This window comes from Chenopodium quinoa, unplaced genomic scaffold (genome assembly GCF_001683475.1).
Source record: "Chenopodium quinoa cultivar QQ74 unplaced genomic scaffold, ASM168347v1, whole genome shotgun sequence".
In the NCBI taxonomy this organism is placed as follows: domain Eukaryota; kingdom Viridiplantae; phylum Streptophyta; class Magnoliopsida; order Caryophyllales; family Amaranthaceae; genus Chenopodium; species Chenopodium quinoa.
In genome coordinates this window covers 763,226-776,871 of record NW_018742931.1, presented here as the reverse complement: position 1 = coordinate 776,871, position 13,646 = coordinate 763,226, and the positions used below count along the sequence as shown (strand labels likewise).

The following is a 13,646-nucleotide window of genomic DNA, read 5'->3' as shown; positions in this document are numbered from 1 at the left end:
TGGTAACTTCAAATTGAATCCTTGGAATCAAAACGAACCCCTAAACAGTAATTGAGAAATTTTATCACACAAAAATTCAAAAAAAAAAAAAAATCGAGCACACAATTTGGGACATTTATAGTAATTTATTTTGTCCAATTTGACCTCAATTTGGATCTTTTAGATCAAACTGAGCTATTTTCTCAATGCGTATATTGATTTCGAGCACACAAATCAAGGCATTTCTAAATCTTTTTGCCAATTTTGGCCTCAAATTGGATCTTTGAGGGCCAAAATGACTCTCAAAATCTTAAACAAGCAATTCTAATAATGCAAATCGAGATAATTTCAAGAAACGCAAAGTGAGACATTAATTATATGGAAATTAAGATGAATTGGTTAGTTAATGGTTAACGGACAGATTATGCAACTAATCATCTAACAAGAGCGAGTTCATGCTGACATGTCTTTTTATGTATAGATTATTGATTGATTGGTTACTGAGAAGAAAAATTTGAGGAATAGTACCTTTAAATTTTAATTGAAATGAAATGCTAAGCTTTAGAAACACCATTTATTTTTAATCACTTTAAGATAAAGAAGCTCAACATACTAATAATTTTTTTGAAAAAAAAAAGTTAAACACAAACCATGTTGGTCAAACTAACTCGGACCAGTAAATAAACATACAGGACTCCCAATGATCAAGCCATGGTCAAACAAGCTCGAACCCGTATGTTTCTATCACAATTTTATTCTTGGGGTACCTTCCACCAATCCACCTTGTTTATCAAGACCGGGAGGCGGGACCGGAGCTCATCAATTTCTATGTGACAGTTCCTGCACAACTTGTGCAAAGTAATTGTCATTCTGAACAGCCTGAACCCACCTTGCATTAATTTGAACTCTCTCAAGACTCTGCTTCAAGGTTCTTGCAATTGTAGGCTTCATTCGACTTGAGAAAAATTCCTCGACTTCCTTAGCCTTTTCAATTGTGGAGAACTGTGGAATTCCAAAGTGAATACTCGTCAGCAAATAACCAAAGCAAAAATATGGCAAATGCTCTGAAGTGTGCAATTCCAAATCAAATAAAAGAGAGAGATAAAGACATACTGGTGACACAATTGCGCTGATAAAGCGGGTGATCAGATAGCCAGAGCCCCATGTTTTTGAAATGTAATCCCAGTTATCCTGTAAGCAGCATTGGTGAAAAAAGAATTGAGCTAACATTTGGTAACAATAATACACACACAAACACATTGTCACCAAAATCAGAATTTGCCTTTTTTTTTTTTGAAGCAATGACAATTGTGGATTGCATTATGCATACACGACTAAACTAAATGAAGTCGTTCATACATAGTCACCACTCATAAACTTAATCAAAACGATCTATCAAAAATTTCACAAATACACTGATGAAGAATAAGATATCCAGTACTGCAGTATGGGAATAAACCACCTGAAGCCATTTCCAAGCAGTTTCATGCCCTTCCTTGCTGACTGAGAGTCCGAAAATAGCATCTTGACTTCGAACCTTCACAATATATGTTTTAACAATCAAGATATTGCATCATTTGGAATCAGACATCAAAAGTTTAGGTTTAGCTTACCTCAGGAGACAACAAAAAGTTGAGAACTTCAAGAACGATACTTGGGTCTGGACATGAAGCCAGTGAACCTATGTTTCACCCATACCAAAAAAAAAAAAAAATTAAAATAAGAAGAGAAGTCAATGAGTGAACTAGGTAGCCTCAGAATTATGCAACGATGTGATACTATTACCTATTATACGTCCCTTCTCCTGGCTCAGATCAGTCTCTTTGTATACTTTTAAAAGAGCTTCATAACCTGATTTATTTGATGCATTGACTTTCTGCATCACAGCAGTATATGTAGCCTACACAATTGATAAAACACAACCATTATGAGATCTTGAGCTTTGAACTAGTACGGCAAGGATTGGCAAAGGACATATATGTGAAAAACATGTTCTAATTTGGCACTAAAGATCTGATTCACCAAATACCTAATATATAGCAGATGAGACACAAGAGAGCAAAGTGTTCATAATACAAGGACCGGCCACAAATGCAGATGTAAGGTAGAGCTAGGAAGTCCTTTAATAATGTGATTTGATGTAGATATGTCAGTAGTAGAAGGCGCAGAGGAAAATACATGTGTAGTGCTAAAGATATTCCTAATGTAATGCATTTTCCTACCTTAACAAAACATAAAAACAGCCGGAACATCTGTATTAATCTTAAGACAAACTTCATTTATTAAAAAGTTGTATAACGGTGTGTCAAGAAAGAAGAACACTACTCCCTCCAATCCTATTTGTTCAATCGATTTCCCAATCAAGAAGGTTAAATAATTCTTCTCATTTGGAATTTTTCCATATATGGTTATAATATTCCATCAATTTTCCTCAATTTATTTGGTGAATGTGCAAAAATATATCACCCTTCTCTTTTCCCTACAATCTCTTAAACAATTTTTTCCACTAAATTGAATTTCCCCATGCATCATTCCAGAATTTCCAAAGTTTAATCATCATTATCTCCTTCCAATGCGTCATTCCAGAATACTTTCGAAAAGTGACAAATTATTATAGAATTAGAACCCCTATGGTTTTATTGGTTTCTCTCATTGAGATTCACTTTCCCTAATATACTCTTCGATTACAAATAGAGGGAACAAATAGGATTGGCACAGTGCTCATTTGCTTTCTGGTTTTTCTTTACTTCTATGACAACTATTGGGTCGATTATACAAACTTTTGAATGATATAGGGCTTAATGACCTCTAATAAACTTAGAGTGTGTTCTATTCAACCGATTTTCACTTGTTTGGACTATCCTAACTGTAAATTGAGCATGGGTGGCCCTTATTTCCTCTTGAAGTTTCGCTTATAATTTTATTCCAATCCTTTATCTTTGGTAGCACAGTTGTCAGATAAGGGTAAAAGGTAGAGATAAGTTTCCATGGGCTTCACTTCTTTTCACCATTGTAACCCTAAGTTTGCCCCAGTTTTTGGTCTTATGCATTCCCCCTCCCGTCCAGAATGTTTTTTTACCCAAAAAAATATACTCAGATGGAGTGATGAAAAAGTAAACAATCATAAAGCATCTTCTAATAAAATCATGTAAATGTGTTATTTCAAGCATTGGGCAAGAGAGAGAGAGAGAGAACATTATGGACATATACAAAGAAGTCAATTTTATGAGACAAAATACCTTTCTGGTATCAGGTGGTAGAAGCGGTGAATCCCTGTCAGCACAGAATGCATCAAAACGCCTAATAGCTTCATTCAGGGTACTTTCATGCCCAAGCTCAGCAAGCACAGTTAGTAGCTCCCCTCTCAACATAGCATCCAAGTGGCTCTCACCTGACTTGGGCTCCCAGCCAAGTTTCCTACAATTTTTCATTTTTTTTTTTAATATAGAATACTCAAGAAGAAAATAAGCAAAGCCACAATAGGGCAAAGGCAGAGTCAAAATCAAACTGCCATTAGTTCCCAAGCATTGGCGAGTTGACTTACAGTAACAAGCGTGGCACAAGACATATAAACAGAAAAAGGTACAGTTACAAACTAACAAATTCATAACTCAACTCGTATTACCCCACATGCCAAAAAAAAAAAAAAATCTTCAGCAACATAGTAATTTATTTTTTATTAAAAAAAAAATAAAAATAATAAATGAGAGAAATTCACCATGGTTGCTTAACTAAAAATTCCACCTATAGGCTATGCTCAAAAAGCAGCATTTTTGTGACAGAGCATCAGGGCTCAGTGCCCACAAAAAATTCTCACTCTAATATTATAAATGCTACATAATGAAATCAAACTTCAAGTCTGAAGTTATTGTCCATAAATCCTAGAGATATCAAACACAAGAAGGAACTTTAGCATCTGTGTGTAAAATAATCCCAGTGTTTGTTGCTACCTAGGAAGCACGGGTACGGCACTTTATGGCCGTTTCCCGTACCGGGACGGCTAGGGGACGGGTACGGTGTGGGGACGGCAAAAATACGTCTCCGGGACGTTTCCAAAAAATGGGTACAGCAATCAAAATTGGGTACGACCCACGCAAATTCAGGGGACGTCTTGGGTACGGTTCACCTCTTTTCGGACATCCCCTAGAGTAATTTCAAGACTCCAATCCCAGTTCAAAACAAAAAAGAAGGGCCCAATATTAGTTACTTTACTTGAAAATTTTAATTAGGGCACGCAATTTAGTTGACCAGGCCAAAACACCGGTCAGATCTTCAGTCTCCGGCGACCGGTCAGATCTTCAGTCTCCGGCGACCGATAGTCTCTTTCTTCTTCTTCTGCTTCCTGAGTTCTAACTTTTGTTTTTCTTTTCTTTCTACTTCCTTTTTTATTTTATTTTTGAGAAAGCTACTTCCTTTTTTTTTATCTTTTTTTCAGGTTAAGATTTTTTTTTTTTTTTTTAAATAATAAAGTAGCTATACCTAAATGGACTCTCACAGTATTGGTAGTAGCACACTAGCACGGGTAGGGGAGTCGTATAACACATCAAACAACTCTAAAATCTAAATTACCTTTGAATTTGTGGTAATGACTTAAGTATGAATTTAAATTTCTGGATTTTAGATTATTTTTTGCCGTACCCGTTTTTTACATTTTTAATTTTGCCGTTTTCCGTTCCCGTCCCCGTATTTGTCCCCATATCCGTCTTAGTGCCTTCTAGGTTGCTACAAGGTAGCCTAATTAACTAATGCTCAAAGAAATATTTTTTCCCCTCATCTACTATTAAATAATACCAATGTCTATTACTCTTCTACAATTTTGTCATCCATTTAACATAGTTGTTTGTTTTAGTTATTCTCTCTGTTTTTTTTTTTTTTGTTTTTTTTTTGCGCTCGTTTTTTTTAACATAGATCCTTAAAGTATTATATTCCATAAACTTGAAATCGCTAAAGATTCCAAATAGGACAATCAATTAAAAACGGAGGGAGTGTAAAGTTTTCCAAACAATTATACACTGATAAGTCAAAACTCTACACGGTTATGCACCATTTAAACCCTCCGGTTCCAATATTTACAATTCATTACCTTCTAGGTCTCTCACATATCTAAAAGAGGCAGACTAGACTATCTCTAGAAACTTCTCGTGGAATCAATTTTAGGGAAGAATGAGCCAGAAGAGCAATTTAAGGTCACCAGATGGGATTGTTTACATCCTTAAATCCTAAGACTAGTATATTATAACCTAAAGAAAAACAAATAGATAGCACAAAACAGATACAGCTTGATTAAGTAGCTCCAACCAAATGCATAAGATTGTCATAAATGTAACAGTTGTTACCTGCATAAATAAAAATACTCATTTTGATCTCATATAAAAGACACTAACCTTGCTGGATACTCAAAAAGGTTGATGAAGAACTTTCTGAGGTTATCAACTAATTCAGGCGTAGCATCAGCAACTATTCTCATAACTTTGTAGCTTATCTAAGGAAACAGAAATACAAAATTACGGTTTTGCACGATTGAGTTGCTTCAATCACAAATGACTGTGAACTTACATTTATTAAATTGGAGAGAACAGTATATTCAGTTTCCTCTCTGAATGATGCAATCAAAGTCAACAAAGTTATCAGAGATTGCTGACCACTCATACACAGGGCAAACAAGTCATCCAAAACACCTGTTGGCAAGAATTTTAATGTCAAACATTCCAAAATTACTTCATTACTAGAAATGGCAAAATCAGGCCAGAATTAAAAAATTATCATACCAAATCTATCTGTTGCAGACAATTGGCCACTCTCTATAGCATGTCGAAGCTTAGCTCCAAGTTCTTCATCATATTTCACTCTATAAAACCCTGTTTGGTCTACATTAAGCTTAACCCAACCACCGTCTTTGATATCGAGACTTCCAGACTTCTCTTTCAGGAGATAACTATAACGGTTATCGTAAGATCCACAACATAAAGTGATTGGGACAATCCATTGGCTGTCACTAGGAGAACCGCTCAACAAAAAGTGTGACTGTCATCAATTGCATAATGTTAGCTCTAAAACCAATGCGAGAACAAACTACCTAATGCAAAAATTACATACTTCCTCCCATTTTATTTATAAGTGCAACATGTAGAGGTTGTACAGTTTTTTTGGAAAGGAGAGAGATAGAGAGAGACAAAAAAGTGGCCCAATGCAATAAAAAGAGAGCTAAGAAGAGAGTCAAGAGACTGTAGCAAAAAGTAGGGATGTTTAGACTTATTAGACAACTATTTAAAAAGAGGAAACGTTGCACTTTACAAAAAGAGGAGGAAGTATGATGCAAACAAAGTAAATTCCAAGTTTAACACTGTACTGAAAGAATTATTTAATTGCAAGCATTGCACCTGTTCTACATCCAGCTTTTGGTTTTTGACCCCCACGGAAATAACAGGATATCCTTTCTGTTGTGTCCATGAATTCATTAGTTCCTTTACCGGTTCGCCTGATACCTCCTCAAGAACAGCCCATAAGTCTTCAGTCTTTGCATTTGAGCAAGCATACTTCTTTATGTAGCATGCAAGAGCTCTCTGGTAGAAGCAATTAAGATAAACTTAAGCCAAACCATCCAACATTGAGCAACAATGAAAGTTGAAGACATATATTAGTATTAAGTACATATCATGATGTCTAACCAAGCAGCCATGTAAAAGAGACCAAAGAATACTTTTGATGGAGCAAAACCACATTAGAAGGCCATGCAATAACAAGACAAACTATAACAATCAAATCAGGTCTCTAGCAATCATAATCACATAATAGAATGTCAGAACTGCCTAACTAATACGAAATTACTCAATAGAGCATGTGAAGACAAATGATTCTTCTATGCCAATTAATGCAACCCTATACTATTTTGAGGACCGTTGAGACAGTTGATGAATATAGTAGAAATTAACAACGGTTACAAAGACAACAAAGAAGTAGAGTTCAGATTCTAGAAGCATGATGTTCTGAGGCAGAACAACATAAACAACAGAAAACAAGAATTCAAAACAGCATAAACATGAAGCTGATAACAACATGCAGTTCCAAAAACAACAGAAAACAAAAATTCAAAGACCTATAGCAAATTCAGAAATTATGTGGATACAACAGGACTGAACCTGAAATGTATCAGCACCAATATAACTTTGAAGCATCCTGATGACAGACGCGCCTTTCCTGTAACTGATGGCATCAAATATTTCATCGATTTCACTAGCATGATTAATCTCCACCTGGAAGTAAGACACAGCTTTAGCATTATAAGTTGAATTTCCAGACACTGTTACACCTAGACAAGCAAACAATAAGCAAAACAAAACCTCAATAGGATGTGATTCAGAAAGACCGTCCAGCCTAAGCCCATCAGTAGTCTGGTCAAGAAATTGAGTCCAAATATTCCATTCTGGAAATATAGCATCAGCTGCTAAGTAAGATACCTGAAGACAGCCAATAATAATTCAATATAATTAAAACTGAAATACCAATTTGTATTGCAGTATAAATAGAAAATTGCTTTGATTAGTTATAAATTTAGAATACCCATGTTGCAAATCCCTCATTCAGCCATAAATGAGTCCACCATTCCATAGTCACGAGATTTCCAAACCATTGATGAGCCAATTCATGAGCAACCACAATAGCAACCTTAAAAGAAAAGAACTCTATCACTGAATATACAAGGGAAGTAATGCAATGAACAAGATCAAGTTATAGTGAATTAGTGATCATCCAGCTAAACAAATAAATTACCCTTTGCTTATTAGCAGCGGCAGAGTGCTTCTCATCATACAACAATGCATTCTCACGGTATGTGACCAAACCATAGTTCTCCATGGCCCCGGCGGCAAAATCAGGAATAGCAATCATATCCAATTTGGGTAGGGCGTACGGCACATCAAAGTACCTTTAAAAATGTTAAAGGTAATTTAACAATAAAACAGATTAAACATGGAAAAATATATAGCTTGGAACCATCAGAGAAAAGAGAGAGTGGGGGCAAGTTACTTTTTATATAATTCAAGTGTCTTAACAGCAACCTCCAGAGCAAACTTCCCTTGGTCTGACTTGCCAACTTGACAATAACATCTAACTTTTATACCTTCACAATATGAAAGAAACGTGGTCATATATAAAGGTCCATTGAAACGTTTTTCATCAAAACCACTAGCAACAAAGTGTCAGGTCTAGTATACCATCGGATGTGTGACTTTCAACAAAATCAAACGAACCCACAACTACAGCAACCAAGTATGTCGACATAATTGGTGACTCCTCAAAGTAAACCGTCTTAAGATCTCCTTCTTTCTTTTCTTCAATGACAGGCATATTAGAGAGTGCAACAAGACTTGATGGAACATCCAAGGTAATCTTGAATGTAGCCTAAACAGATGAGAGACGGACAAAGTTAGATGATAAGCCAAAGGCCACAGACACAAGTGAAAGCAAATAACAATGACATGTCAAAATTGTTAAGACTTAACATGTCTGACAACTTGGTGTTCACCTACCCATTTATATCACTCTCAATGTGCAAATTACCAAGAAAAAAGTTTACAACAACATCAACAGACAATTAAACATGTTATTCAAATTGACGGCAGTCATGGCAAAATCCAACTCCAAGTGTCAAAACAAGCTATTTAAGGAAATTTTTCTGATTAATCTAAGTGTCAAATAACACTAAGAATTACACAAACAATGCTTCTAATCACAACGAAAACCAAGCATAGCACGTAAACATAGCAAACAGATTCAAATGGTGGTAAAAACAGATCTAAGCAACCCCAACACATCAGCACCCTAAAGAAACAGAAAAAAAAAAAAAAAAAAAAAAAAAAACCTTGGCAGCTGGTTCATCCCAGCACGGAAAACATCGACGTGCATCAGCAGGTTCAAATTGAGTAACCGCCATGTTCTTCTTCTCCCCATTGATCTCATACACACTGAACAATTGAACATAACAACAAACATAAATTAAATAAAACAAAGAATCAAAATTTAGCAACCCAAAACAAAAATTAACAGTTCATAAGAAGCTAATGCAGTTCAATGGGTACATTGCATGTCTAATTCAAAGTTCATAATAAAGGCCAACTAATCAAACACTTTCCTTGATTAACTAATTTATGTTTTTTTTTTGCTCTCAAATTTAAACCATCAGTAATACAATTAACAAATGATTACCCATTAAAAAAAAAATTTAAAAAATAATAATAAACCCACCTTCTATAGAAACCCTTCATTTGATCGTTTAGGGTTCCTTGAAAAGAAATATTCAAAACCCCAATTCCAATAGGAAGCTCTTCCGCAAATTCAACAACTAATAACTCATCTTCTTCAATCAATCCTACCCCAGAAGATCGAAATTCCTAAGTTCAAAAAAATCAAATCTTTATTAGCCCAAAAAATGAAAAATCAAATCTTTCAAAAAAAAAAACAAAAATTAAAATGGAGTGGGATTAGATTATAACCTGAGAAGATGACTTGTGATTGAAGGAAACAGAGGAAGAATCAACATTGAGATCAGCAGCATTGAGAACGAGGAATTTAGTGGGTGAAACGACATCGACATCGATTGAAACGACACCGTCGAATTTGCAGGATTCAAGGTTGGGTTTAAGGTGGATGTCGTAGCGTTTTGGGGTAGCAAATTTGGGGAGACGAGGTTTGCCTTTGAAGTCGGAGTAGGATGAAGATGCCATTGTTGTTGCTTCTTGTTTTTTCAGTTTTCTCTCTCTTCTCTTCTCTTCTCTTCTCTTCTCCAAGTAATCAACTAAAGTACAGAAAGATTCTACGAGGTTACGTTATTTGAATAGTCAGTACAAATATTTCGTACTGCACACTTTGTTTTTGTGAAAAAGAAAAAAAAAATACGGAGTACTACGTATATGCTCGGCCAATATTCTTCGCCTTATTCGAGTAATATTTAATAAAAATTATTTATGTTTAGTAAAAATAATGGTAATTTATTAAAGATGGTTTAAGTTATAAAAATAATTTTAATTTCAATTTAGTAAAAATAAAATTAATCAATAAAAATCTGTAACTTTACAAAATTAATATACAATGCGTTCACTTCACCTTAAAAAAATATTCAATAAAAATAATTTCAGTTCAGTAAAAATCAGTAAATGTGAAGAAGAAATATAATAGAGATTCGGTAAAAATAATTTATGTTCAGTAAAAATAATTTCTGTTCAGTAAAAATAATTTAAGTTCAACAAAAATAATTTAAGTTCAGTAAAAATAATTTCAGTTCAACAAAAATAAGATGAAGTGAATAGGGCCAAAGTAATGTAAATATAAAATCAACTAGATTATCCCTGTGCGATGCACGGTTTTAACAAAAAAATTGTAGTGTAGAACTTGTATATACACTGAATCTTTCAATTTTGTCATAAATTCATTGGAAGGAATACAGTTGCTATTCAATTTACTATACTCCGATTTTCTAGATTAAAGTTGTTTAAAGAATTTACTTAGCTTGTTTACGAAATATCACACCAAAAAAAAAAAAAAAATCCTTTCAAAAAAAAATTATCACAAAATAGACATCATCAATGGTTTTAGGCGGGAAAAAAACTTCATAAAAAAGCGACACCTATACAGTTTTGAAAAGAAATGATGTCAGTAATATTTTGTTGTAGTAATAGTTAATAGATACACATAAATTTAATCTAGTTAAAATGATTTTATTTTAGCAAAAATAATTTAATTTCAGTACATAAAATTTATGTTTCGCCAAAAATTAAGAGGATAGTCTTTCAAAAGAAAAAAAAAATGAGGAAAGAACAAAGCCTAATTTTTGTTCAATAGTCATCATACTCATAAGCAAATACATTTTTACTGCAAATTTGGATCATTTGGATCATAGTCTTGCTCTCTTATCCCTATTCTAATAAGTTGATTACGGTAAAAATCATTTAAATTCAACAAAGGTAATTGAAAATCAATAAAAATAATTTGAGTTCAACAAAACTTAGGTAAACAAAAAAGAGCCTAAGGATGATCAGGCCCTTAACACTTGTGTTCTCAATTATGCACTCTATACTTAATCAAAAGACATCAGATTAACTATATGTTCAATCATGCTCCAGTCAAGGAGAAAATTGAATTAAGTTATTGTCAAATGTCAACTAAGCAAAAAAAGATATTTTAACACACTAGAAGATTGAGAAAAAAAAAAAAAAAAGAAGATGGTAATTTCAGTATGAAAACAAAAGGGAACTTGATTTAATATCAATTGATGTTATTTGAGCTCGACCTAAAACAAAAACCTTTTTTTTTTAAGAAAAAAAAAATAATTATTAATTCATGTCAATTTTTGAAGTTTGTTAAGAGTGTGTGTATAGAAAAAGTACTCGTACAACTTTAAAATTTCTAGTGGAAATAGATGAGTTTACTATTTTTTTTAATGTAAAAACTAAATAAATAAATAAATAAATAAAAAGGAAGTATCAACTTAAAAGTTTTCTGTCTAATATAGGTCATGTGAAAATTTCATCATACACCCGGGTGTATCATGCGTATGGTACACCCGGTCAAAATACAAGGGTTGTAAAAAATACGGAAAGAACATTGTGTACAAATATTAAGTACACGAGCAAAAAAAAAATTACATAACAATTCCTTCCTTGGTTGATTGATTTGTTATTTATACTCTTTGATTTATGGAATTGATTTATTATGTGCATTCCATGTTACTTTTGGTAAACAGAATTTCAATTTTTTGTTTAAGAGAGACAAATTGAGTTGATATAGAGAGAAAAACCATGGTAAATTTTGAATTTCGAAGTAATTCAATATTATTACGAGGTTTATTTTATCGTTCCAATGAATCTCTTAATCAAAAGATGTAATTGACTAATTCGTTGTTGGGAGAGAAGGTATTTTTCAAAAAAAAAATCTTTTTTTCTGTTATTTTCTGAGGTTGAAGATGATGTTCTTCATATTATGATAAATGTTCTTTTATCATTTCTTAGATCCATATTCATTTTTGAATTGAAATGTAATATGTTCTTTGAGTCTAAACTATATGTTCTTTACATTACAAACAATATTTTGTATATTTTTTTTGATAGGAAGCAAAAATATATTATTAAGCATCATTGTGGCTTAAATCAGCCAAAACCAACTCCATTACATCACTAGGACACTCCTCTAACCATACTCTAAGATTAGAAAACTGATTACAAGCTTTTGCTAAACCATGAGCTACTCGATTTCCATCTCGTTTCACAAACGAAGAGGAACAAAAATGACACAAACGAGAGAGAGTTAGGATATCACTAACAATTCTGCCAAAAGGAGTAGGAGTGACATATCCCTTCTTCAAATGGCTATGAAGCTTCAGGCAATTTGTCTCTAAACAAAGTCGCAAGAAACCTGCCTCCATTGTGATACTTAGAGCGTGTCTCATAGCCAAGGCTTCCGCTATATCCACATCGAAACCACCCTCCATCCTAAAGCAAGTTGCAACCACTACATCTCCAACATAATCCCTCATCGCTCCACCAAAACCCACCTCATTTGGCGAGAGCAAAGCAGCATCAGAATTTAATTTAATCACTCCAGCTAATGGAGGCTTCCAGCGAGTCTCAAACAGCATGGCATGTGGGTTAGTATTTCTTACCTCCTTCGCTAGTTCAAATTTGCCAACTATACTCACTGCTTTGCGAATAACATCAGTTCCCACCATCCTCTTTCTGTCAAAAGTCCAGCCATTGCGTCGCAGCCACACTCCCCAAGCAATACTCCAAAACAGGCTCCACCAATTTAAGTCTTTGACAAACTTCCACACCGAACTGCACCACTCTCTAAGATTCTCCCTTGGAATTTTCCTACATCCAAGCGCAAAGGGGATGTATACCAAATCAGCTTAGCCTGATCGCAACGCGGCAACATATGAAGAGTACTCTCAATTGCTTCACCACACATAGGACATGTCAATTCAAGAGTTACACCTCTTCGAGCAAGGTTGCCATGAGAAGCAACTACATCTCTAACACCCCGCCAAGCCAACATTTTAATCTTTTGCGGGACCTCCACATTCCATACCATCTTCCAATCGAAAGGAACACCCACATTTGACGAAGAAGCAGTGTCTCTCATTTGCTCAACAGTGATTAAATTATAAGCACTCTTCACCGAGAATCTCCCATCTTCCGAACAATGCCACATCTAAGTGTCTTTGCTATCATACAAAGGAATGGGAATGCTTTGCATCATGCTAACCTCTGCCACAGAAAAATAAGCATTGAGAGTATTTATATCCCAAGACCTATACTCCTATAATTGTCGCTGATAAATAGGACATTGATTGCCCTCACTTTGGCTTGACATTACTTTGAACTCAGGCAGCTTTGGAACCCACGGATCCTGCCAGATATTTGTTAAACCCCATCACCAATATTTTTCCTAACACCCTTCATAAGTACATCACGAGCCCCAAGGATAGACCTCCAAGTAAAACTCGAGTTCGATCTGATTTTTGCCTCCATAAGAGTCGAGTTAGGTAAATATTTTCCTTTGAGGACCTTAGTCATGAGGGAGTCCTCATTTGAGAGAATACGCCAAGCTTGTTTAGCCAGGAGGGCCTTAATAAAATTCTTCATATTTCTAAAGCCAAGGCCACCTTGCTTATTTGG

The 13,646-nt window shown here is 34.5% G+C and overlaps 2 protein-coding genes across 2 annotated transcripts; both read right to left on the bottom strand.

Annotated features, from left to right (window-relative positions):
* Window positions 1-534: 534 nt before the first annotated feature.
* On the bottom strand, window positions 535-9,797 carry LOC110728402 (aminopeptidase M1-like). The gene is made up of 19 exons (XM_021908059.1): window positions 9,471-9,797; window positions 9,223-9,368; window positions 8,840-8,942; window positions 8,193-8,379; window positions 8,005-8,098; window positions 7,750-7,903; window positions 7,540-7,644; window positions 7,320-7,436; window positions 7,119-7,232; window positions 6,360-6,542; window positions 5,748-6,003; window positions 5,536-5,657; window positions 5,364-5,461; window positions 3,219-3,396; window positions 1,765-1,879; window positions 1,593-1,660; window positions 1,442-1,516; window positions 1,093-1,170; window positions 535-981 (listed from the first exon to the last, which is right to left on the bottom strand). The coding sequence occupies exons 1-19, from the start codon at window positions 9,699-9,701 to the stop codon at window positions 799-801; spliced, it is 2,607 nt and encodes an 868-aa protein (XP_021763751.1). The 5' UTR covers window positions 9,702-9,797; the 3' UTR covers window positions 535-798.
* Window positions 9,798-12,097: 2,300 nt separating this feature from the next.
* On the bottom strand, window positions 12,098-13,179 carry LOC110728362. The gene is made up of 2 exons (XM_021908008.1): window positions 12,935-13,179; window positions 12,098-12,839 (listed from the first exon to the last, which is right to left on the bottom strand). Exons 1-2 carry the CDS (start codon window positions 13,177-13,179, stop codon window positions 12,098-12,100), a joined length of 987 nt encoding a protein of 328 aa, XP_021763700.1.
* Between the last annotated feature and the right edge of the window lie 467 nt (window positions 13,180-13,646).

What these genes read in the sequence shown, in the direction of transcription:
- LOC110728402 (XM_021908059.1), bottom strand. Translation starts at nt 9,701, where the DNA reads ATGGCATCTTCATCCTACTCCGACTTCAAAGGCAAACCTCGTCTCCCC. An exon ending in ATGAAGGGTTTCTATAGAAG is followed by an intron (nt 8,943 to 9,222) that starts GTGGGTTTATTA and finishes TCAATTGTTCAG; the next exon opens with TGTGTATGAGATCAATGGGG. An exon ending in GGAGAAGGGACGTATAATAG is followed by an intron (nt 1,661 to 1,764) that starts GTAATAGTATCA and finishes GGTGAAACATAG; the next exon opens with GTTCACTGGCTTCATGTCCA.
- LOC110728362 (XM_021908008.1), bottom strand. Translation starts at nt 13,179, where the DNA reads ATGTGGCATTGTTCGGAAGATGGGAGATTCTCGGTGAAGAGTGCTTAT. An exon ending in CTTGAATTGACATGTCCTAT is followed by an intron (nt 12,840 to 12,934) that starts GTGTGGTGAAGC and finishes GCTTGGATGTAG; the next exon opens with GAAAATTCCAAGGGAGAATC.